Genomic DNA, 26610 nt, shown 5'->3' on the forward strand with positions numbered 1-26610 from the left:
AATTTTGACTGAACTGTATCACAAAAGGAACTTCACTGACCCTCGGTAATTGGGACAAGTACCATTGAAGCGGGGAAGAGTACACATCCCTGCCTTTATCAATGCGGCTGAAGTGGAAATTGTCTAAAGCTTCAAGTTCCGATATAAATATCACCAACAATTTGTCCTGTTCTACAGCGAAGAAAACACAACAATGCCTATACTTTGTCAAATGCTAAGGAAATTCAGCATCCCTCCAATGACTACTGCCAATTCCTGCAGGTGCACCATTGACAGCATCCTTTCAGGATGCATCACAGCTTGATATAGCAACTGCTTTGCCCAACACCTCAAGAAATTGCAGAGAGTTGTGAACAACATATAGTGCCTTTGCTGAAATATATTTTGTCTTCCATCATGCATAGTCCCTATGTCATGAAATGATCTTGCTTCACTACATTTATTAATAGGAATCACGTGGAATAATTTTCCTTTAGTAGAAATAATGAAAGGAATGGAATGATTACTGATGTTTTGATTATTTGTCTTGTGCTGTTCCTGTAGGTTATACTATCGGTGTATTAAAGGGAAGGAAGATAAACTAAAATGGTGTGGAAATGTGCCTTGGCAGGTATGGATGTTCATGCTCTAATTCTTCATTTAAATTTTGGATTCTTTTGAGATCTTTTTTTTCAAATGTCGTCAGTGTTTCAATTTGTCTCTCCTGTCCTAAGAGAAATTGATGTCTGTATAAGAAATGGGAATGGGAGGTGTTTTTTCTGGCTTTGATAGGCACCACTTTAATGAAGAAGGGATGCAAAAGTGATATTCCACAATTGCAATTAACATGCCATTTTTCATCAAAAAATATGAACATATATTTGTTTTTCAGGTGCCAAATCCAAACATTTCATCAACTAATAGAGGTGGCCATCAGGATACACAGCAGTCCCGAGTTTCTGAGAATCAAGAGCGAAATCCTTTTAAAATACCTGCCAAGAATCAGAAGCAGTTTACTTTCTGTACTACTACTACTATTACTACTAATAGCAGCAGTAAACAAAGTGCTGAACCTGAACCAGATAGGAAACACAATAAAGATGTGGATAAATCGGTTGGTGTGGGTGGGTCACCACCAACATACAACGAGAATGCAACAAAGAAGTCTGCTAATGGGCTAAACATCAGTGAAAGGTTATGTGATGAGGGTGAAAAACCTCATGTCAAGGACTTTGAAAAGACTCAGAAAGAAACAAGGCATCACCTTAAATGTGATGCCAGAATAGGTGGCATTTACTCTGGCAGAAATCACAATTTGCCAAGTGATCTCTTGCCAGATGATAGAGGAAAGGTTTCAAAGGTATGGCAGATAGCCGAGAAGGATAAGGTACCATTAGAATCTGAGGTGAAGTACATCCATAAAGAATCATTGAATCATTTGTCTCATCATGGAAACTCCGCACATGTGAAAATGGACATAGCGAAGGATGGACAGGCATCAAGCAGTAAAAGTACAAATGAGAAGTCACTTAGCACTCAGAAGTGCAATGGAAGGAGTGTATCCCAAGAGAATGAGCCAACATATACTCCAGAAAATGATGTACAATGGAAACAAACAACGAAAGTTGAACGTGATGCCAGTTCTGTTCTTACAGCACATAAATCTGATACCAACAAGCCAGCAATTGAGGAAAGTGAATCGTGTAGACAAATTTATGTCAAGGGGTCTGTGAGTATTGCAACAGGCAATATCGATACCACATTAGAGCAAAGTATGCCCAATAGTCACTCGGTGGATGTCGAGCAAAGCATAACTACAAAGAATCCAATAACAAGTTATAAACAAGCAACACTCACAGCCTTTGCTGGATTCGAATATGCATCAGGAAAGATGGAAACCAAGAAAACAGCAGCACTACACAACCAACTGACTGTTCAACTTCAACAGAGAAAGGTAATAGTCACGAGCAAAGGTAAAGAAAGGACAGTGATAATTTAGTATTGTTGATATTAAGGGCATTGTTAGTCAGGATTGCCTTTATTGCCATCACTTGTTACTTTGACAAGGTAATTTTGTACTGTTGCTTCCACATTTGAAACATTTTGAAGCATTGTGTTTTGTTCCGGTCATCCTGCTATAGGAAGCATGTCATTAAGCTGGAAAGAGTGCAGAGAAGATAACGAGGATGTTGTGAGGACCTGAGCTATCGGGGGAAGTTGGGCAGGCTAGGACTTTATACCTTGGAGCGCAGGAGGCTAAGAGGTGATCTTGTAGAGGTGTATAAAATCATGATGGGAATAGATAGGATGAATGCACAGAGTCTATATTACCCGGAGTAGGGGAATCAAGAACCAGAGGACATAGGTTTAAGGTGAGAGGGGAAAGGTTTAATAGGAACCTGAGGGGCAACATTTTCACACAGAGGGTGGTGTATATGCACAAACGAGCTGCTCAGGTATTATCGCAGTTTTTAAAAGAGACTCGGACGGTACATGGTAGACTATAACTCTACGGGGAATGTACATAACCATATTGTCATTTAGTCAATGACAGCAGTGTATTTCCCAGTTTCAACAGACTATAACCTGAAGGGTTTTGCTGTTTCGGGCACCTACTGCAGGTCCTAGACAGGAGAGGTAGCAGGTAAGAGAAGTTCTGTTGACACTCTTGTGGTGACTTCCTGCAGAGCACTCTGTAAATAGTCATTAATAATTGATCCAAGGTAGAAGGACAACTGCAGGGTAGATATTGTTGAATGTTGTTTGATTAAGTTGTGATTGCTTCACAGGAAAATAAAGCTGCTTGTCTAAATTTAGAAATAAAGATCATTGGAATAGTAGCATTTGCCAATATTGTTTTTTCATGTTTGAATGTCTCATTTTCAGCATACTCTGAAAACAGTGAATATTGCTGCCCTTCCTGATAAAGGTCAAAGGCTAATAAATCAGGTCAAAGAACTGGAGGATGCTCTTAGTACATTGCATCTGACTGCCTCAGACAAACAGGACAAAGGTACTGTATTTAGTTAATTAGAATTAATGACTAAATTTACTCGGACATCTTTGATTAAAACTAATGACTTCCAGTTTGGGCGGCGCAGGGGTGGAGTTGCTGCCTTATAGCGCCAGCGACCTGGGTTCAATCCTGATTATGGGTGCTGTTTGTAAGGCTTTTGTATGTTCTCCCTGTGACTGCATGGGTTTTCTCTGGCTGCTCCTGTTTCTTCCCACACTCCAAAGACATACAGGTTTGTAGGTTATCTGGCTTCGGTAAAATTGTAAATTGATCCTAGTGTGTAGTGCTAGTGCACGGGGTGATCGCAGGTTGGCATGGACTCGGTGGACTGAAGGGCCTGTTCCGCACTGTATCTCTAAACTAAGTTATATTCCAAGGAGGTGCACTGGAGGTTATTGTACAAAGATTGCGGCCAAGCCATGTTGGGGTTCATAAATAAAGATGATGTTGGTCCAAAGATAGGAAAGATGAGCAGCAAGATTGTGGACAGAACTCAAGAGCTTCAGAGCTTATTATTGGTTGATTGAAAGATACAGCATAGAACCAGGACCTTCAGCCCATCGAGTCCACACTGACCTTCGATCACCTGTACATGCTAGTTCTATGTTATCCCACTTTCTCATCTACTCCCTACACAATTTACAGAGGCCAATTACCCTACGTCCGCTAGTATTTGGGATGTGGGAGGAAACCAGAGCATCCGGAGGAAACCTACATAGTCACAAGGTAAACGTGCAAACTCCACACAGGCAGACCTGTGGTCGGGATCAAACCCAGGTCTCTGGTACCTCTACCAGCTGCTGTAGTAACTGAAAAAAAAACACTTTTTCAATGAATCCTTGCTGCTTCTCCATCATTTTTTAATCAATTCTGCAAGTAAATTAAATTTGCATCTAGTTTTGATTTAAAAGTTCTGATTTAAAAGTTTGATTTAAAAGTTCACAAATGAAACAGCTTTTCTGCTGAGCAAGGGTATTAATGGTTAACTAAAAGCTGTCTAGGTTTTGTTGTAATTTCTTGCAGCTACTTAACATCAAGTTTCAGATTTACAACACCCTTTTTGTAACAGATTTTGGAGGGTGGGGCTGGGGTGGAGGACTGGGGAACATCCCATAACTGAACCAGTCTGGATTTGCATCTGTCTGGTGGATTTGGAAAGTTTCTCTGACAAGGTACTAGTAGATCAGAATCTAGGAACTGTGGCCAGTGCACTGTGCACATTGTACATCGTGAATTCTGAAACCATCTCAACAAAGCAATGATAGATACAAAAAGCAGGAGCAACTTAGCGGGTCATGAGAAAAGGAAGTGGGTGATGTTTCGGGTCGACCTAAAATGTCACCTGTTTCTTTTCTCCAGAGATGCTGCCTGACCCGCTGAGTTACTCCAGCTTTTTGTGTCTATCTTTGGTTTAAATCAGCATCTGCAATTCCTTACAGTCAACGAAGCAATGGCAGCCCACAGTAATTTATCAATACAAATGAACATAAAAAATAGTAGTGGGCATGGGCCATTTGCCCCTTGTCCTGCTCTGCATTCAACAAGATCGAGATCGGCACAGTGGTGCTGCTGGTAGAACGGCTACTTCCGCCACAGCTCCGGGTTCAATCCTGACCTTGGATTCTGTCTGTGCAGCATTTGCACTTTCTCCCTGTGACCGTGTGGGTTTCCTACGGGTGCTCCGGTTTCCTCCCATATCCCAAAGTTTAGAGGTTAATTGGTGATTGTAAATTTCCCTTAGTTTGTAGCGAGTAGATGAAAAAGTGGGATAACCTAGAACTAGTGTGAACGGGTGGTCGATGGTGGGCTGAAGTCTTGGCTGGTCTTTTCTGGCATGTGAAATTTCCGCGTTTTTAAAATCCATTTTCCGCACCTTTTGCATGGTTTCCGCGTTTTTCACTTTGCCAAATAAACGGAGAAATCGATCGAAAAAAAGAATGGAAAACAATGATGTATAGACTTGTAATGAACACTAAGTTCCGCTAGAGGTCGCTAGAGGTTCCGCGAGAAATCCTCCCCGCGCGCCCTGGAAGTGTGGCACCTCGGCTGGGCAAGGCAAGGCAGCCAATCTTGACCTCATCGGGACTTCCACGACCGGTGGCAGGGCTCGTACGGTCCTTGAAAGTCCTTGAATTTGAAACTTTTTCACGGCCTTGAAAGTCCTTGGATTTATCATAGGTCCTTGAAAGTCCTTGAAAATTAGGCTAAAAGTATTAATTCATGGAGAGTAACGTGGCATTTATTCGTCGTTGAAAATGCGTTTTTTTATTAAAAGTCGGGAAACATTGTTAGACATGTTTATTCACAAAATGCTGGAGTAACTCAGCATCTCAGGACAGAAGGAATGGGTGATGTTTCGGGTCTATTTTTCCCTCGTCGCTTCTGAACAACAACTACAACACTTGTGTTGTTCGTATTGTGCTGCGCTAAAGGGGGACGTGGCCGGGGAAGAGAGTGGAGGAGTGGCGCAGATCTCGCTGGCGCTGGGAGAGAGACCCTCTACCCCGACTCTATTCCTCTACCCCCGACTCTCTTCCTCCACCCCCGACTCTCTCCCTCTACCCCCGACTCTCTCCCTCTACCCCCGGCTCTCTCCCTCTAACCCAGGCTCTCTCTCTACCCCCGGCTCTCTCTCTCTACCCCCGGCTCTCTCTCTCTACCCCCGGCTCTCTCTCTCTACCCCCGGCTCTCTCTCTCTACCCCCGGCTCTCTCTCTCTACCCCCGGCTCTCTCTCTCTACCCCCGGCTCTCTCTCTCTACCCCCGGCTCTCTCTCTCTACCCCGGCTCTCTCTCTCTACCCCCGGCTCTCTCTCTCTACCCCCGGCTCTCTCTCTCTACCCCCGGCTCTCTCTCTCTACCCCCGGCTCTCTCTCTCTACCCCCGGCTCTCTCTCTCTACCCCCGGCTCTCTCTCTCTACCCCCGGCTCTCTCTCTCTACCCCCGGCTCTCTCTCTCTACCCCCGGCTCTCTCTCTCTACCCCCGGCTCTCTCTCTCTACCCCCGGCTCTCTCTCTCTACCCCCGGCCCTCTCTCTCTACCCCCGGCTCTCTCTCTCTACCCCCGGCTCTCTCTCTCTACCCCCGGCTCTCTCTCTCTACCCCCGGCTCTCTCTCTCTACCCCCGGCTCTCTCTCTCTACCCCCGGCTCTCTCTCTCTACCCCCGGCTCTCTCTCTCTACCCCCGGCTCTCTCTCTCTACCCCCGGCTCTCTCTCTCTACCCCCGGCTCTCTCTCTCTACCCCCGGCTCTCTCTCTCTACCCCCGGCTCTCTCTCTCTACCCCCGGCTCTCTCTCTCTACCCCCGGCTCTCTCTCTCTACCCCCGGCTCTCTCTCTCTCCCCCGGCTCTCTCTCTCTACCTCGACTCTCTCCCTCTAACCCCGACTCTCTCTCTCTACCCCCGACTCTCTCCCTCTACCCCGGCTCTCTCCCTCTACCCCCGGCTCTCTCTCCCTCTACCCCCGACTCTCTCCCTCTACCCCCGATTCTCTCCCTCTACCCCCCGCTCTCTCCCTCTACCCCCGGCTCTCTCCCTCTACCCCCGGCTCTCTCCCTCTACCCCCGGCTCTCTCCCTCTACCCCCGGCTCTCTCCCTCTACCCCCGGCTCTCTCCCTCTACCCCCGGCTCTCTCCCTCTACCCCCGGCTCTCTCCCTCTACCCCCGGCTCTCTCCCTCTACCCCCGGCTCTCTCCCTCTACCCCCGGCTCTCTCCCTCTACCCCCGGCTCTCTCCCTCTACCCCCGGCTCTCTCCCTCTACCCCCGGCTCTCTCCCTCTACCCCCGGCTCTCTCCCTCTACCCCCGGCTCTCTCTCACTACCCCCGGCTCTCTCTCTCTACCCCCGACTCTCTCCCTCTACCCCCGGCTCTCTCTCCCTCTACCCCCGGCTCTCTCTCCCTCTACCCCCGGCTCTCTCTCCCTCTACCCCCGGCTCTCTCTCCCTCTACCCCCGGCTCTCTCTCCCTCTACCCCCGGCTCTCTCTCCCTCTACCCCCGACTCTCTCCCTCTGCCCCCGACTCTCTCCCTCTGCCCCCGACTCTCTCCCTCAGCCCCCGACTCTCTCCCTCAGCCCCCGACTCTCTCCCTCAGCCCCCGACTCTCTCCCTCCGCCCCCGACTCTCTCCCTCCGCCCCCGACTCTCTCCCTCCGCCCCCGACTCTCTCCCTCCGCCCCCGACTCTCTCCCTCCGCCCCCGACTCTCTCCCTCCGCCCCCGACTATCTCCCTCCGCCCCCGACTCTCCCTCCGCCCCCGACTCTCTCCCTCCGCCCCCGACTCTCTCCCTCCACCCCCGGCTCTCTCCCTCCACCCCCGGCTCTCTCCCTCCACCCCCGGCTCTCTCCCCCTCTACCCAGACTCTCTCTCCCTCTACCCAGACTCTCTCCCTCTACCCCGGCTCTCTCCCTCTACCCCCGGCTCTCTCCCTCTACCCCCGGCTCTCTCCCCCTCCGCCCCCGGCTCTCTCCCTCCGCCCCCGGCTCTCTCCCTCCGCCCCCGGCTCTCTCTCCCTCCGCCCCCGGCTCTCTCTCCCTCCGCCCTCGACTCTTTCCCTCTACCCCGACTCTCTCCCTCTACCCCCGGCTCTCTCTCCCTCTACCCCCGGCTCTCTCTCCCTCTACCCCCGGCTCTCTCTCCCTCTACCCCCGGCTCTCTCTCCCTCTACCCCCGGCTCTCTCTCCCTCTACCCCCGGCTCTCTCTCCCTCTACCCCCGGCTCTCTCTCCCTCTACCCCCGGCTCTCTCTCTCTCTCTCTACCCCCAGCTCTCTCTCTCTACCCCCGGCCCTCTGCTTCTCCCCCCTCTCTCTCTCTCCCCCCCCCCTCTCTCTCTCTCTCTCCCCCTCTCACACAGCGCCAACGTGATCTGCGCCGCTCCTCCACTCTCTTCCTCGGCCCCGTCTCCCTCTAGCGCAGCGAAATAAGAATAAACACAAGTGTTGTGGTTGCTGTTCAGTAGCCCCGCATCCCCGGGGTGGGCGGTGGTGGCGAGGAGGTTTGTTTTCTTGGGTTTGCGAGGGGGCGCTGCGATCTCTCGCCTTGTCCTGGCTCTGGGTCGGTGGCGATCCGCTCTCCGGTGAACCTTCGCCGGCAGCTGCTGCCTCCAGTCCCCGCAGCCACGGTTCCACGGCCTCGGGACAAGTTAAAGAGTCGGGGAGAATTGAGAGGAACTAGCCGCATAAAGCAAAAAAACCTACAAAATCATCGTAGTTTTTGCTAATTAACCATATATACACCAAATTAAGTTTTTAAAACAGTATTTTCTTACCTATATGGAGAAAAACTGGAAAAACCCCATAAATTTTGCTGGATTTTGGTCCTTGAAAGTCCTTGAATTTTTTGCTGTTCCTAGTGTATGAACCATGGGTGGGTTGAATTTGCAACCTGTGGCCAGGGCTCTGGAACTCCAGCCCAGGTGGAGCCAGCAAATCTATTCCTATAGCCGGCCTCCTTGGCCTGCTGGATAAACCAGCGAAGCTCTGGAACCAAGAGGGCCAGAAAAACAGTGGTGGAACTGTAATGAGTAAATATTAAATTCAAGTGCAAGGTTATAAAACTAAATTAATTAAGACAGTGTTAAATTATAAAACACAGCAGAAAAGCCATTTACCACCTCTTTGGGCTAATTAACAATTAATTTGCGAATTTACTTAAATGTTATTTTTGACATATTCACATTATTTTGTATTGTCTGTTTTTACTTTGAAATGCACTAAAAGAGGCTTGAAACTGGTAATTTTGTGTGTACATTTTCAAAAATTGTCCAATTTGTGGATCCCCGTTGTGCACCTCGCACAAGCGCTCGGCTCTTTTCCTCTTCTTTTTTTTACCTCGCTCATATGCCTTTCTTTTACTTCAACACCATTTTTTTGCTCCATTTTTCAAATCTCGTTTCCACTATTATTCAGAGATTGATAAAAATGCAACTTGCCTGTAAATTGATTGGTATAAACTGTAGAATTATACTCACAATTGTCACTGCATTTCAACAGTGTCTTTCATTGTAGGAGAAGAAATGAAGAACAGGCGAACCAATCCTTTTGATAAAAGTGTCACCACCTTAAGTAAACCAGCGCTTAACGAGGATCTAAAATCGTCTGCCTTACTACCACGTTTCAATAAAGCTTCCTCACTTGGATCAAGTCATTTTTCTAACCAGGTGTATGCAGGTAAACCATCGCAATTTTCCTTGCTCTGGGGAAAAAAGATTGAATTGATCGTTGCTGTAGGCTGCTCAGTCCATCAAGTTAATCTATTAACACTGTTGACACAAGGAATTATTGCTGGAATCTTGCTGGAGTGTTGAAGCAACTCAGTGGGTCAGGCAGCATCCGTGGATAGGTGATGTTTTGGGGAGTAGACCCTTCAGTAATTTGTATTTTTTGTATTGTTTCATTTCAATTTACTTTTATAGCTTTTAATGCAATCACCTAATTCCTTTAAGAGCATTTAAGGAGACTTTGGCTCAAATTGAACATGAGTTTTACCTGGAAGAAGAAAGAAACTGCAGATGCCAGAATCTTGAAGACAATGTTTTGGGTTGGGGCCCTTTAGTCTGATGCTGGCCTGATCCACTGAGTTACTTCAGTTTCTTTTTAAGCTCAAGATTGCAACATTTGCAGTCTCTTGTGTGTCATATTTGGAGTTTTACTAATTTGAGTAAGTAGCTCAGTTTATAAATTCTATTTATATTAAACCCGGGTCTCTGGCGCTGTGAGGCAGCAGCACTACCAGCTACACCGATAAGTTCTGGAACATGTTTTTAGTTACACATTGTGAAATCCCTTCACTTCAGCAGATTCTCAACAGCAGAGTGTATGTGCTGGACAAAAAGGTCAGGATCGACTCTACACCATCAACAAAATTACCAGTGAGGCCATTGAACAACTCCACAAATCATTAGAGACTTGCCCAGACACGTCTGATGAAGCTGAAGATCCACAATACCTCAAGGTAAATTGTAATTAAAAACGAACTGCTGATGCTGGTTTATATGCTAAAATGCTAGAGTAACAGCGGGTCAGGCGGTATCTCTGGAAAAAATGGATAGGTGATGTTTCGAGTTGGGACCCTTCTTCAGACTAATTGAGAGGGGGGAAGAACTGGAAGCAATTTGGGCTGGCAACGGATGACTTCGGGCAGGGCGGTTTCCGGAAAACATGGTTGTAAACTGTGGAACTGGTTAACGGACTTTTAGTGTTGGAAGGGGGCATGAATGTTACAGTATCACTCTCACTCCCTCTATTCCGTTAAGTCTCTCTGCTCTCCTGCCCTGATCCTTCCTTACATCCCCTTGTTCCCACACTACCCCTCAGCCCCTCAAAAATGCTGTTTCTTTCTCCTCCTTCACCAATATCTGCCCATCACCCACATACTCTTCCCCTTCGCTTCCCATGCTCCCCTACCCATTCTCTGTTGTTCCCACCTGCCGTCATCCTTCTTCGTTGGGTTCCACACCTCCTTCCTTTCTTATCAATTCCAGAATGTACAACCTTTTGTTCTCCACTGATCACCTCCCAGCCTCGCTACTATCTCCACACTTCCCTCCCCAACTTGCCCACAATCTGCCATTCAACCCCTCTTCATCTATATCCACCATTCACTTCCTGGCTGAAGAAGGGTTCCAATCTAAAATGTTATTGATCCACATTCTCCAGAGTTGCTGCCTGGCCCTCTGAGTTACTCCAGCACTTTGTGTCTATCTTCACTTCCTAGCTCTTGCCCTACATCTTATAATGGCCACTTCCCCTCTACTCTTCCAGTCCAGATGAAGGGTATCGATGCGAAATATCGAACATCAATTTCCCTCCACAGATTTTGCCTGACCCCCTGAGTTCCTCCAGCAACTCCCCTTTTCTTTTTTTTGTTTTGCATTATAGACCATTACTTGTTTTGCACTAACGTGGCACTTGAAACTCTTTTGAATGTCCATTTGCTTTCTGCTTTTTATTGAATTGACGGTCAGCCCTCTGCTCTTGGGGCTCGTTACTCTCCTGGTTTAACAAATAAGCTTCCTCGCTATCTGTGCTGCAACTCTGTCCCAAGTATGAGCCTCTTTCAATGTCTCCGAAGGCAGACTGCGTTAATATTAGCGAAGCATCATTTGTTTTGTTCATTGGCTGCTATCTTCTGGTGTCATATATGTGCTTCTTACCTTTTATCAGTTCAACGTATTCCTGATGCTATACTCAATTAAGCAATAGGTTACTGAAGCAGCTTTGTCAAAGGCTTAATACTGAAATTCATCTATTTGAACATTCTTGATGCCTTCTGTGTCCCTGGGAATTAATGTTTTATAAATTGAACTTGATCTTTTGTCTGTAGGGCATTAATTTAAACTATAATCCCTACTATGATAGTTGGATAAGACTTCCAAACCTGCTATATCAATCTGCTGTGTGTCAGGGGCAGCTAGAATACAGAATGTATGGACAGTTTGCTGAGATTGACTACAAGTTCTTCAAACTTACTGGATATGTAATCTCAATTTTAATTGATACTAGACCAAGTGGACCAATTGGGCCCAAACCTCTCCTGCATTGGTGCAGCACCCTCTCCCCCCAATCCCCTCTCTTCCTCCCAATCCCCTCTCTCCCCCCAATCCCCTCTCTCCCCCCAATCCCCTCTCTCCCCCCAATCCCCTCTCTCCCCCCAATCCCCTCTCTCCCCCCAATCCCCTCTCTCCCCCCAATCCCCTCTCTCCCCCCAATCCCCTCTCTCCTCCCCAATCCCCTCTCTCTCCCATAATCCCCTCTCTCCCCCATAATCCCCTCTCTCCCCCCAATCCCCTCTCTCCCCCAATCCCCTCTCTCCCCCATAATCCCCTCTCTCCCCCATAATCCCCTCTCTCTCCCATCCCCTCTCTCCCCCCAATCCCCTCTCTCCCCCCAATCCCCTCTCTCCCCCCCAATCCCCTCTCTCCCCCCTCCACTCCCCTACCCCTTCCCCCCCACATCTAAATTCAATTTCAATTTTAAAAACTTTATTGGCATGATAAGGTACATCGTTATATTGCCAAAGTATAGATCATAACATACATATTTAAAATGCATGAATATAAATACGAGTATACAATGCATGGGTAGATATGCCCCTGTACATACATATATGCAATACATTTATAGCCTTTTATCGATTGCTACTCGTTCTTGCAGTTGTAAGCAGTACAGCAAGGTAGCAAGTCAAGCAGGTCAATATTCATTTTCTTAGTGTCAATTAGTGTCAATTTATGTATACGTGTATGTGTACATGTTGGTCATTCACTGTCTCTCAGGTTGTGGTATGCTGTTACGTATTGTGCGCCAAGACGTGCCGTATTTCCTTTGCCAAGGATTATTCTTAGTTTTGATATATCATCTAGTTCTTTAAAATCTGGGGTCGTCAGACTGAGATTTTCAAAGTATATTCTCCTTATTTTGTCGATTTTTTTTACAGTTTAAGAGGAAGTGCACCTCTGTTTCAACCTCATCTGTCAAACAGTGACTGCATATTCTATGTTCTATTTTCTCTTGGTTGCCAAGATCTCTTCTGTCTTCCTTTTTCAACTGAGTAAGGTGGGCCTAAAATTGTTGCGCTATTGTTTACCGTTTTGGCTGTAGTTCGGGAACAAACAAACAAGAGTTTTGGTATACGGATGAAACTGGTAGAGAACAATTAAATAATGTATCTTTACTGTTATTTCTGTCCCCAGGTTAATTGTCATTATAACATATAGTGCCAATTGTTTATTATAATACCAATACCTAGTTCAGTTTAGAGGGGTGGCGCAAAGGTAGAGCTGGTGCCTCACAGCGCCAGAGACCCGAGTTCAATCCTGACCTCGGGTGCTGTCTGTATGGAGTTCGTACATTCTCCCCATGTCTGTTTGGGTTTCCTCCGGGTGCTCTGGTTTCCTCCCACGTTTCAAAGACGTGCAGGTTTGTACATTAATCGGCTTCTGTACATTGCCCCTAGTGTGTAGAATGTTAAACTGGGATAACATAGAACTAGTGTATAGGTTATCGTTAATTGGTGTGGACTCAATGGGCTGAAGGGTCTGTTTCCACATTGTATATCTAAATTTAAATAAATCTAGTGCTAATATGTTATTCTCTAGGTATTTGAAAAAGACTTTGAAAAAACATAAATTTCAATAGTTATAGTGGTTAAATCTATTTAGAGGAAGGTGACATTGTTCTGTTTCTATCTAACAAAGTTAAAAAAAGTTTAGTTAAGAGATGCAGCATGGAAACAGGCCCTTCGGCCCACCGAGTGCGCGCTGACCAGCGTTCCCCTTACACTAGCACTATCCTACACACTAGGGACAATTAATAATCTTTACCAAAGCCAATTAATCTACAAACCTGCACGTCTTTGGAATGTGGGAGGAAATCAGAGCACCCGGAGAAAACCCACACTGTCACAGAGAGAAAGTACACTCTCCACACAAACAGCACCCTTATTCAGGATCAAACCTGGGGTCTCTGGCACTGTAAGCAGCAATTCTACCACTGCGCTACCGTGCCGCCCATATGTGTTTGAAATGTAACGTTTTAAACATTATTTCAAACCTGTATATCTTCGCAGGTCATGCTACTAGTTCATCAGAGACAAGCGCTGGCTTGGTTACTGTGGAGAGAGAAGCAGAGACCATCTGGTGGCATACTGGGTAAGAGTGTAAAAAGCTGACCCATTTGTGGAATAACGACCAAAGTGTGGAACGTGTATCAAGGTCAAAACATGAACATGTGGTGTTCTTGTGGTGTGGTTTATCTCAGTGCAATCCATGTGCTGTTTGCAGCAGCATGTATCAAGTGGCCAAATGCTCATTTTATTAGCAAGATGCATTTAAATTAGAGTGCACCCTTTTGAGGTCTTTGAATCTAAATGCTAGAAATAACTCCTGCTTCAGAACTTCTACAGTTGTGCTTCACACCATCTGACAATTTGCCAGCATTTAAAGTCGGTTGCCCTTTGAGAGGAAGCGAGATGTAGTGTACAAGTGTACTATTTAAAAAAATATATGCATGATCTTAAAAATAAGGATGTATGGAAAGAACCTATCTTGTTCAAATATTTGTTAACCCATGTTTTGACTTCTGTCAATCAAGCAGTATTCTTAAACAACAAGGTTACCTTCAATTCCTCAAGGACATTCATATCGAGCACATGAAAAGCTTCACCTTTTGACATTTGTCATAGTCACACAGCACAGAAATAGGTTCTTCGGCCCAACTCATTGCCGACCAAAATGTCCCATTTATGCTAGTCATATTTACCCACCTTTGGCCCATGCCCTTTAAATTCTTCTTATCCATTTACCTATCCAAGTATCTTTTAAATGTTGTTATAGTACCTGCCTCAACTACCTCCTCTGGCAGCTTGTTCCATATACCTACACACTCTCTAAGTGAAAAAGTTGCCCATCAGGTTATTATTAAATCTTTCCTCTCTCACCTTAAAGTGTTAGGCGATTTAGGTTAACAGGTTAACAACATTAAACCGTGGACAACTGACTATTTTATGTTTTTTCAATTATGAGAGGCATAGATAGGGTATAGGGTAGACAGTCAGAACCATTTTCTAAGGATGAAAATATCAAATACTAGAGGACACGGCCTGCATGGCAAGTTTTTCTTACATGGAAGGTGCCTGGAATATGCTGCCGGGGTTGGTGGTGGAGGCAGATATATTGGTGGCATTTCAGAGACTTTTGGAGATGCATATGGATTGTAATCATGTATTGTCTTTCCGCTGACTGGTTAGCATGCACCAAAAAGCTTTTCCTTGTACCTCGGTTCACGTAACAATAAACTAAACTATATCCAGAGAATGGAGGGATACGGATTATGTGTGGGCAGGTAAGACATAATCTTGGAATCAAGTTTGGGACAGACATTGTGGGCCAAAGGGTGTGTTCCTGTGATCTATTGTTCTATGTTCTGGTGAAAGCAAGCAGATATTTTTGGGTAGTATATTTCAGGTCCGCCACTGGAGAAAGAATGATAGACACTGGTTGCTTGAACCAAATATTTTCTTCCTCCACTCTGTAATAGGATGTTTGGCTTTAGTAAATTATTTTGCAAGTTTATATATGCACTGTTTTACTCTTTCAGCGGATGATATGGGTCTGGGGAAAACTCTAACGATGATTGCACTCATCTTAACACAACGTTGTAAGGGGAAAAAGGAAAAAGAGAAACGTACAGACGAATGGATCTCCAAAGCAGGTATGTGGTAGAGAAAAGTATTGAATTTTAAAAACAAAGGAACAGGAACATGCACTTTGGATTGTCATGGGCATGTCAACTATCAATGCAATAGCAATGGCTTTTTTCTTGCTTACTCAAATGTAGTCGAGGGGCTTCTTAGTGACGAAGTAACACTTGATTTAGTGAAGGCATCTTTCTATTTGATTCAGAGGATTGTAGATTCAAACCTGACACCAGAATTTGATGAACATAGGCTGACACTTCAGGGCGGCCACGGTGGCTCAACGGTGGAGTTGCTGCCTCAGTGGAGACCTGGGTTCGATCCCGACTACGGGTGCTGTCTACAGAGTTTGTACATTCTCCCTGTAACCCCATGGGTTTTCTCTATCTTCGGTTTCCTCCCACACTCCGAGGACGTACAGATATGTAGGTTAATTGGCTTGGTGTATGTTTAAATTGTCCCTAGTGTGTGTAGGATAGTGTTAATGTGCGGGGATCGCTGGTCGGTGCAGACTCGTGGGCCGAAGGGCCTGTTTCCACGCTGTATCTCTAAACTAAACTTCATTGTCTTGGTTGGTGTTGGAGATCCTATCTTCCTGGTACAATATTAAACTGAAAATTTGTTTGTGGTGTGCAAATGAAAGCAAAGAGCCATGCGGTGTTAAAACCAAACCTTGGAAGTTCTTTAGGTTCTTGGCCACTAAGGACACAAAGTGGTGGAGTAACTCAGCGGGTCAGGCAGCATCTCTGGAGAACATGGATAGATGACATTTTGGGTCGGCACCTTCTTCAGTTAAATTGGTCCACTTTGAACATTTCCATAACTTTGGCTGTACCATAGAAGTATGTGACTACAGCCACTTTCCTTTCAATCTTTGCTGATGCATCTAATCAAGAAAACTTTAGCATTAAAATCACTAATCAAATTTTATGGTATAACCAAAGTTACTGACCATAATGTGGTTTTATTGTAGGAAATTTAGCTTTATTTTGTTAATTTCTTAAAGTTGGTGACGTTGGAAACTGATGTACTTTCAGAGATGATTCACATTTACCTTCTTCTTCTTAAGCCCTTTGCTTCTCTAGGGAGGAGAGGCCATTGACAAATGTCCTCCACCTCAGTCGGTTGGCGGTTCTTTCGAGATCTCCCCAGTTGAGCCCACTCCCAGACATTTCTGCCTGGACACTCTTCTCCACCTGTTCCTGGGGTGACCTCTTTTACTTTTTCCTTGGGGGTTCCATTTCAAGGCTTGCCGGATGATGTTTTTCTGAGGGTGTGTCCAATCCAACTCCATTTTCTCCTACGAATTTGTACGTTAATGGGACCCTGGCTTGTTCTTTTCCACAGGTCCACATTGTTTACTTTGTCTGTCCACCAGATGTATAGTATTCTCCTGAGGAATGTGTTAATAAATGTTTGCAGCCTGTTGTTACCTACATTGCAGTTTAGAAATATTCTGCTATAAAGGGATTACTGTACAATATTCCTAAATCATAATTTGTAATGGGTGAGCTCCATGTTGTATTTTATCTAAACTGCAATACTGTAATTAAGCAATTTAATATTCCCCATTTCTGGAAATGCTGCATTGCCTTGTTTGCACTTGACCCAGAAATATTCCGAGGGGTGGTAGAAATGCGGAGTGAGATTTTTCCCATTACAAAATGGGATTAATGTGATATCCAGCAAATCCAAGAATGTTCCTGTTTCTCTTGTGTGCCATGTTTAATGCTGCATTCAAATGTCTGCTTTCCAACAGAGAATACTTTAGCCACCTCTAATGGAACGCTCGTTATTTGTCCAGCATCTATCATCTACCACTGGAAAATGGAAATTGAGCGGCATGTCTGCGCTAAAAAACTAAGTATATACATATACCATGGTTCAAACCGAGAAAAATCAACAAAGGTGTGAGTACATGAGGTGCACTTTCTCCTATTCTGAAATGCATTTATACAGATAGTTCTGCTATATCGCCTGTTTCCACAACACAAATTGAATGTAAAGCAATCAAGAATTAGGGAACACTATTTGTATTACGTTGATGTGATTGGTTAAAGCATGATTTCAGTTGGGAACAAGAGGATGAATTAAAAGTTACTTTGGAAAATGGCAAGCAGGGATAAAAGCTGTCTTTGGGAGGAAAAGGTTCTCTGTGGCCTCCCAGTAGTCATCTGACACCATTGTCTCTTAAGAACACAGCCAGTCAGTTTTACACAGGGAGGCCATTGAAATAGGCACTCAATCACTTCTACTGACAGGGAAAAATAACTTTACTATTGCAGGTCTGGAACTCTAGCCCTTGCTTACTGTGAGGAAGTAGTTCCTTTTTGGACTGGAGGCCCACGACCAGTCTTGTGCATCGGATTGGTGCTGGTCCCATTGTTGTGTCATCTATTTCAACGAGTTTGATAAGAATATGCAAGGCATGGTTAATACATTTGTAGATGACACTAAATTAGGTGGTGTTCCAGGAAGTGAGGACGATTATCAAGAGGTTCAGCTGGATAAATGGGCTGAGGAATGGCAAATGGCATTTAATTCAGATCAAGGTGTTGCATTTTGGGAGGTCAGACCAGTCAGTGTAGGACTTTTATCAGTGAATAGTTGAGCCCAGTGGAATGTTGAGGAACAGAAGGACCGAGTGCAGGCATGTGAATTTTCCGCGAATCTCCGCGTTTTTTAAATCCATTTTCCGCGCGCTTTTTTTCATGGTTTCTGCATTTTTCACTTTGCCAAATAAACGGAGAAATCGGATCGAAAAAAGAAAGGAGGGGAAAAAAACGACATATAGACTTGTAATGAACACCAGGGTTCCGTTAAAGATCGCTAGGGGTTCCGCGAGAAACCCCCCAAACGCCCTGGAAGTGTCCCCGAAAATGTGGCACCTAGGCTGGGAAAGGCAGCCAATCTCTACCTCATCAAGACCTCCATGGCCAATTTGTCAATGAGGTCGCTAGAGGTTCCGTGAGAAATCACCCCCCCCCCCCCCCGTGCGCCCTGGAAGTCTCCCTGGAAATGTGGCAGCTAGGCTGGGAAAGGCAGCCAATCTCGACGTCATTGGGACTTCCACATGCCTGATGTGTATGTATATATATGTGTGTGTGTATATATGTATATGCATTATGTGTATGTATATGTTTGTCTGTATATATGTGTATATATATATATGTGTGTGTTTGTGTATATATGTGTGTGTATATATGTGTGTGTTTGTGTATGTGTGTGTATATATATATATATATATATATATTTATATTTATAGGGTAACCTTTTCACCTGTAGGGTGCTGGGTATATGTAATGAGCTACCAGAGGAGGTAGTTGAGGTTGGGACTACAACCACATTTAAATGACATTTGGATAGGTACGTGGATAAGAAAGGTTTAGAGAGATATGTGGGTCAAACGCAGGCACTTTGGAGAGAAGGGGGGGAGGGGGGTGGGGGAGATGGACCGTTGTGATTTGCTGATGAAGACCACTGGAGCAAGTATGTCTTCAATGAAATTAGGTATATGCAGTTTTAAATTAGACACTTTCTTCATAACTTAGTCATTCATTTTATGACCATTGTTCTTTTATTCAATACCAAGAGATTTGGATGTGTAAGGAAAAAGCAAAATAGAAAAAACAAAACAATTTTTTCTTTGTGTTGTAAAAGGTATTTCTGTTCAATAACCTTTCTATAAATAGCAGAATATACTCATGATAGGCCTGACATTGTACATGTAGTCCAAGAACTACAGACTGTTGGAAAAATAGTCGTTTTTCACGCATAAATGTAGCGCAAGGAGTATGTCCATTTGGTGTGCATACTTTTTTTGGGCTGAAAAGTTGCATTACTCGTCATATTATGAATTTTGATGTAAAATTCTGAATTTTGGACATCAAAATTATGAATTTGTAAAATCAAATGGTGGGAGGTCTGGAATTGGGTCAAAGAGCCCCATTTCCATGATGCATGACTATGACTAACCCCCATTTTCCCCAAATGAAACCATTTTTATAACAATTTTAATACGACGAGGCATCATAGCAGAACTAACTCTTCTATTATAAAAATTCTTTATTCTGCATTGTACATTCAACTCCGTTTTTCAATGAAAGTTTTGGTAAGTTTTTCCGTAACATAGTTGGTTATGTTCTTAATTGCCATAATTATCGTTTCACATCAACCTTTGTCTATTGTAATCCATCCAAATGAATGATTTTCTTTATTATTGCAAAATTAGGTTTGTAAAGTTGAAGCTGCACAAAAAAACGTGCATATAGATTAGTCCATGTGTTCCATTCTGAAGTGCCATTCTGTAGATTATATCTCAGAACTCTCACAGATGCTATTTAAGGAAAGCATTTGGCAAAGTCACTTGCCTCTTTCTCATTTCCAATTCCGCCCAAAGGGAAATGAATGATCAAGTGAACCTGTAGCTGTATGAATAGAGGACAAATACCATTTGTATGCTCCAATGAACAATAAAGCCAGCAGGAAGAACTAACAAACAAAAAGGAACATCTCACAGTCAAACAGCACAGCAATAGGCCCGCCAACTTGTCCATGCTGATCAAGATGCCCCAACTAAGCTACTCCCATTTGCTCGTGCCTTTCCCACATTCCTCTAAACTTTGATAACCATAAACTTGTCCAAATGACTTTTAAATGCTGTTGTATCTGGTTCAACCACTTCCTCAGGCAGCCAGAGGAAGTTGGCATTCATGAGCAAACGGGAAGTGGAGATGAAACGAATGTTGTGACTTTTTATTAATCATACTCCAAGCCATTAACACAGTAAAACACTTTCTTGTAGGCTTTCAGAATTTGATGTTGTGATAACAACGTACGGTCTTGTGGCGAAGGAGATCCCAGTGAAGAATGAGAAAGGAAAATGTACAGCCACAGATGAGGTATTTGTAAGTTAAGGGCTGTGGTTCATGATGCTGTGGGTAGTTTTAAAAATAATGTATTGCCTTATCCATCTTGATGCATTGCTGATTTTATGAATGCCCGTTTATTGTTACTTGTTGGAAAAGGCACCAAATTAGCACAGATCAGACTTCCAAAAATTTTGAGATCCTGCAGAATTTCTCCAATGAAATAACAGTTGTTAAATACTTTCAGAAATGAGGGGGTACAATATAGAACAGTACAGCATACGACCAAACACTTCTGTCCACAGTGCCAAACATGATGTCAAGATAAACTAATCTATGCTTGTATGCGATCCATATCCCTTCATTCCCTGTTTATGTTTATCTGTACACTAGTAAAGGACATAGACATAGTCATACAGCACGGAAACAGGCCCTTTGGCCCAAACTAGTCCATTCTGATCAAGGTGCTCCACCTAAGGTGGACCCACCTAAGCCGTTTGACCGGTATCCCTCTAAACCCTTTCAGTCTGTGTACCCGTCCAAGCGTCTTTTAAATGCTGTTATTGTATCTGCCCCAACTACCTCCTCTGGCAGCTTGTTGCATGTACCCACCACCCTCTGTCAAAAAGTTCCCCCTCATGTTCCCATTACATTTTGCCCCTCCTTAAACAGGAGTCCAGAACAAGGGGCCACAGTTTAAGAATAAGGGGTAGGCCATTTAGAACGGAGATGAGGAAGAACTTTTTCAGTCAGAGAGTGGTGAAGGTGTGGAATTCTCTGCCTCAGAAGGCAGTGGAGGCCAGTTCGTTGGATGCTTTCAAGAGAGAGCTGGATAGAGCTCTTGAGGATAGCGGAGTGAGGGGGTATGGGGAGAAGGCAGGAACGGGGTACTGATTGAGAATGATCAGCCATGATCGCATTGAATGGCGGTGCTGGCTCGAAGGGCTGAATGGCCTACTCCTGCACCTATTGTCTATTATCTATTGTCTATTAAACCTATAATGTTTCCAAATCCTAAATTCAATTTGGAGCATTAAGATGAATGTAAGAAATGTGTTTATCCTTTCCATATTAATGTGTTCCAATCAAAATTACTTTCTATTCTGGTTTCAGGCCTTGGCTGAATCCTCACATTCCCCACTACTGAAGTTAGCTTGGGCTCGGATCATCCTGGATGAAGCTCACAATATTAAAAACCCCCAAATACAAACGTCAATGGCGGTATGCAAGCTCAGGGCTAGAACTCGCTGGGCAATTACAGGAACACCAATTCAGAACAACCTCCTGGATATGTACTCCTTGCTCAAGTAAGATGGCAGGCCAGAACAACAAACTGTGTTAAGCTTTGCTTTGATTGAACAACACAGCATGGAATTGACCCTTCGGCCTACTGAGTCCACACCGACCAGCGATCACATGTTCACACTTGCTCTATGTTATCCCACTTTCTCATCCACTCCCCACACACTGGGGGCAATTTACAATGGGCCAATTAACCTAAGAACCCACACATTTTTGGGATGTGTGAGGAAACCGGAGCACCTGGAGAAAACCCACGCGATCAGAGGGAGGATGTGCAAACTGTAGACAAGGTCAGGATCGAACCTGGGTCTCTGGCACTGAGGCAGCACCTCCACCTGCTGCACCACTGGTACTGCTGCTCCCACTATTACTATATCATTTTGAACACATTAACTTGTATTATCCTCACCAGTAACCAGAGCATTTCAAACTTACCCTGATTTATTCAATTTTTTTAAAGTTCTCCAAATAGTTTTTAAATGTTACATGTTCATTAGTCAAAGGAGCAGAAGTACTCCATTCGACCCATTGATTCTACTTTACTATTCAATCATGGTTGATCTATTTTTCTCCCTCAACCCCATTCTCCTGCCTTCTCCCCGTAATCTTTGACACCCTTACTACTCAAGTACCTGTCAATCTCCACCTTAAATACCCAATCACTTGGCCGCCTCCGCCATCTGTGGCAGACTCCAAAATTATACTTTAATTGAAGATAACCGTGGAGTTTGGGTTGATTTTATTAACTTTTCTAACCTTTCCTTCAGATTTCTTCACTGCTCCCCATTCGATGACTTCAAGTTGTGGAAGAATCAGGTGGACAACAGGACAAGTAAGGGTGGTGAGCGCCTCAACATCATCACCAGAAGCCTCCTATTGCGAAGAAACAAAGGTCAACTTGACTCCAGTGGCAAGCCTCTGGTGCGTTGGCTTTTATCTTCCCAATTTTGACAAGGATAAACCATTGCAACTATCATCCCCAAGATTCAGTTTAGTTTAAAGATACAGCATGGAAACAGGCCCTTCAGTCCACCAAGACAATACCTACCATAATCACCCTTTCACGCTAGTTCTGTGTGATCCCACTTTCTCACACTAGGGGAAATTTACAGAGGAGTAAATCTCTTTGTCACAAAGATCTGTGTGATGTATTTAATTTGGGAATTTGGCTAAAGGCATGTATGCTTTTATGTTGCAGGTTAAATGTAAAAATTAACTGCAGTTTTTTCTTTATTTATCAAGTTTTCACTAACTAACCAGATGCAATCTATATTGGTTTCAAGGTTGATGAAAAGCTTCAGCTTCAGCTTTGGAGAGCACATTAAAAGCAGTATAAGAAAATAACTGCAGATGCTGGTACAAATCGATTTATTCACAAAATGCTGGAGTAACTCAGCAGGTCAGGCAGCATCTCGGGAGAGAAGGAATGGGTGACGTTTCGGGTCGAGACCCTTCTTCAGACTTCAAAAGCAGAACAGGAGTACGATGATTGGCAGCACAGTAGTGCCGCTGGTAGCAGCTCAGAGACCTGGGTTCGATCCAAACCTTGGGTGCTGTTCCTGTGGCATTCTCCCTGTGACCTAGTGGGTTTCTTCCGGGACCTCCCATTTTCTCCCACATCCCAAAGACTTGTGGGTTTGTAGGTTAATTGGCCTCTGTAAATTGCCCCTTGTGTGTAGTGAGTGGATGAGAAAGTGGGATTACAGAGAACTAGCATGAACAGGTGATTGATGGCCAGCGTGGACTCGGTGGGCCAAAAGCCCTGTTTCCATGCTGTACCTTTCAATTAAAAAAACAAGCCTGCTGCACCATTCAGTCAGACTATGGCCGATGCAATTAATGGTTCAATAGTACTTTATTATCATGTGCACCTAAGTGCAGTGAAATTCTTTTTTTGCATGCTGTTCAATGACAATCTTACTGCACAATAGGTGTAATCATAATAAGTAGAAGAGTGTAAGACTCTCCAGTAATTACAGATGTCTGTCAATGTTTGCCTTGAATGATTTTTGCTTCTGAAGCAGAGAATTCCAATGAGATTTCACCCTCCAGGGGAAAAAATTATTCCTCGTCGCTGTCGTGAATGGACATATCGTTCTGGCTCCTAGTTGTAGGTAACCCACTAGGGGGAACCATCCACCCTAATCAGTCTATCTCAGAAACTTGCATTTCAATAAAATCACTTGCAATGCCAAACTCCAGCAAATACAGGCCCAGTCTGTTCCACCTCTCTTCAAACAGCACTCCCTTTATTGCAGGAAAATGCACTGCATATCAGTGCAAGGATATCCTGTAATACAGGGGCTAAAACTGTACTTCATGTGGATCCTTGTGTGCACTACTTAAGTTTTCTCTGCTTTAAAACTCCATGCCCCTTGTAATTAAAAGCACAATATATTCGCCTTCCAGATTCATTTAGTTTATCTTAGAGATTCAGAGTGGAACAGGCCCTACAACCCAACGACTCTGTGCTGACCAGCGATCTCCACACATTAACATTACCCTACAAAACCCTAGGGGCAATTTACAATTTTACCAAAATTTATCAAAATTAACCTAAGAAACCTGTCCGTCTTTGGAGTGTGGGAGGAAACTGGATCACCTGGAGAAAACCCATAGTCACAGAGAGAACATACAAACTCCATACAGACAGAACTTGTCAGGCTCGAACCTGGGCCTCTAGCACTGTGAGGCAGCAACTCTACCGCTGCGCCGCCCTGCCACCCTACCTGCTGCACCAGCATGCCAATCCTTTGTATTTCACCCCTGAAGATCTTTCCCCCCTTCCCCATATATATAATCTAACACTTTTTTTAAAATAAATCTGCAGTTTCATTCTTTCTACAGTAAGTAACCCCTGTTTCCTGTATTCTATCTGCCAGATGCTTGCCCACTCACCTAACCCATCACTGGTCCTTGTGCATGCTCTATTGATTCTTCTCACTGCTTTACGACCCTCCGTCCCTTGTGCCACTGGCAGATTTGGCTACAGTGCACCTGGTCCTGTTAACAAAGTCATTCACATCAAGCACATGAAAACTTCACCTTTTGACATTTCTCATGGTGTCATACACCTCAGAAACTGGTCCTTCAGCCCAACATCCATGCTGATCAAGATGAACCATTTACCTGTGGTCCCATTTACCTGTGTTTGCGCCAAATCCCTCTAAACAAAATACAGTACAGTGCAGGAATGGACACTTCGGCCCACAATGTTTGTGCTGAACATAATGCCAAGTTAAACGGAGCTCATCTGCCTGTACATGATCTATATTTCTTGCATTTATGTGCCTGTCATAAAGCTTCTTAAACACCATTGGTGTATCTAGCTCCACCACAACCCCTAGTAGCGCGTTCCAGGCCTAACCTGGATAAAAGACTCGGTGCATTCACCCTGTCTATTCCCCTCATGATTTTTGTCATGCAGAAAATAGTATGACTGTCAGGTTTTGGTGAATCTACATGACGATTAGCCATGTGATTAGCTTATCACAAATGTTTTTGTAAGTGCAAGGATTAATTTACACTGCAAAAAAAACAGTTATTTTGAATCCATATTGTATTGATAGCAGGAAACATAAATAGTAATAATTGCAAGTTGCATAGCTCAAGAGAAAAAGTCAAGAGGATTTGAACAGAATAATGAAATTTTTACTTGCAGCAGCACAACAGATATGTAAACATAGTATTCAGTATATAGCATAATAAACCACAAAAAAGTTTAATAAATGTTTTTTAAAAATTAGGTAATTAGAATGTATTCTTTATTTGTAGGTTGAATTACCTCAAAGATCTAATCGAAGTCATCGACTAAAGCTATCGGAGGATGAGGAGGCAGTTTACTCTGTCCTTTATGCTCGTTCCAGGTACATTTGAGGTTGTGTTTGCAGGTGCTAACACAACATTTAAGAAACGTACATGGAGAGGATAGGTTCAGAGTGATATGGGCCAAATGCAGACAGGTGGGACTAGTGAAGATGGAACATGTTGGTCGGCGAGAACAAGTTAGGCCGGAGGGACTGTTTCCATGCTACATGATGCCATGACTAAACAGAACACACTGCTTCTATTTCCATCTACTGAATGTTTCTTGAATAATACTGTCCATTATCATTGCAAATTTGGTGTGACTTTCCATTTACATTTTTGTTTTGGTTAGAGTAAGAATAAAGAGCAAGAGTAAAAATTAAGAGTAAAATTAAAAAGAGCAAGAGTAAAAATTCATCCGTCAGGATGAAATTGGCAACTTGGCACAAATGTGTTCAATTTTGAGTTCAAAAAGCAAGTTTAGAAGATTTATTTAGTCAGATTTCCCCACTCCCAGTATCGTGATCACCTAAGTCCGGGGCCTCCAAACTTTTCAGCATGAGGGCCACATTATATATTTGGCACATTTTTGCGGGCCGTAGGAAAAATAAAGAAGTGTGAGTTTTATAAATTTAATGAACTAAAAAAAGTTTAGACTAGGTTATGTTCGATTAGATTAGGAAAGGTTAAACTAGGTTAGATTAGGTTAGTTTACATTAGGTTTATATGGCAACAAATAAATAATATATAATTTTTTAAAAGAGCTTGAAATATTGGAATATATATATATCGTAGGTATACAATTATTTATAAAACAGAAAAAATACAGTGACCACCACTGGGGGAGAAAGAGAGATAGAGGGGTAGAGAGTGGGGGGGAGGTGGAGGGGAGGTGGAGAGAGTCGGGGTAGAGGGAGCAGCGGGTGAGAGCGGGAGCGCGGCGAGTGTCAGAGGGTCCGGTGAAGGAGCACCGCCACTCATGGGGGCTGCACCCTCCCTCTCTCTCCCTCCCAGAGCCGCTCCTCCACTCTCTTCCCCGGCCCCGTCTCCCTCTAACGCAGCAAAATAAGAACAAACACAAGTGTAGTTGTTGTTCAGAAGCTCTGCATCCCCGGGGTGAGCGGCGACAGCGGCGAGGAGGGAAGTTTCACTTGTGTTTGTTCTTATTTCGCTGCGTTAGTGGGAGACGGGGCCGGGGAAGAGAGTGGAGGAGCGGCGCAGATCTCGCTGGTGCTGGGAGAGAGAGGGGAGAGGGAGGGAGCAGCCCCCGCAAGTGGCGGCACCCCTTCACCAGACCCTTTGACATCCTCCGTCTCACCTGCTGCTCCCTCTACCCCGACTCCCCCCCCCCCCCCACCTCTCTCTCTCCCCGGGGTGAGCTGTGGCGGCGGCAAGGAGGGAAGTTTCGAGCGGGCGCTGCGATCTCTCGCCTTGTCCCGACTCTGGGCCAGT

The 26610-nt window shown here is 44.4% G+C and overlaps 1 protein-coding gene across 3 annotated transcripts in view; it reads left to right on the top strand.

Moving 5' to 3' along the window:
• The window catches only part of ttf2 (transcription termination factor, RNA polymerase II), a 51125-nt gene that overhangs the window by 4782 nt on the left and 19733 nt on the right, over window positions 1-26610 (top strand). For 2 of the 3 annotated variants that reach the window (XM_078408708.1, XM_078408710.1), the window contains 12 exons: window positions 544-610; window positions 872-1933; window positions 2866-2992; window positions 8998-9159; window positions 9786-9943; window positions 13556-13637; window positions 15085-15198; window positions 16941-17091; window positions 19986-20082; window positions 21163-21356; window positions 22119-22272; window positions 25126-25217. In XM_078408708.1, coding sequence (XP_078264834.1) covers window positions 544-610; window positions 872-1933; window positions 2866-2992; window positions 8998-9159; window positions 9786-9943; window positions 13556-13637; window positions 15085-15198; window positions 16941-17091; window positions 19986-20082; window positions 21163-21356; window positions 22119-22272; window positions 25126-25217 — 2460 coding nt within the window. The remainder of the gene's footprint in view (window positions 1-543; window positions 611-871; window positions 1934-2865; window positions 2993-8997; window positions 9160-9785; window positions 9944-13555; window positions 13638-15084; window positions 15199-16940; window positions 17092-19985; window positions 20083-21162; window positions 21357-22118; window positions 22273-25125; window positions 25218-26610) is intronic. The other variant, XM_078408709.1, reaches the window with a different exon arrangement.

The sequence above is a fragment of the Rhinoraja longicauda genome, chromosome 12 (genome assembly GCF_053455715.1).
Source record: "Rhinoraja longicauda isolate Sanriku21f chromosome 12, sRhiLon1.1, whole genome shotgun sequence".
Lineage (NCBI taxonomy): Eukaryota > Metazoa > Chordata > Chondrichthyes > Rajiformes > Arhynchobatidae > Rhinoraja > Rhinoraja longicauda.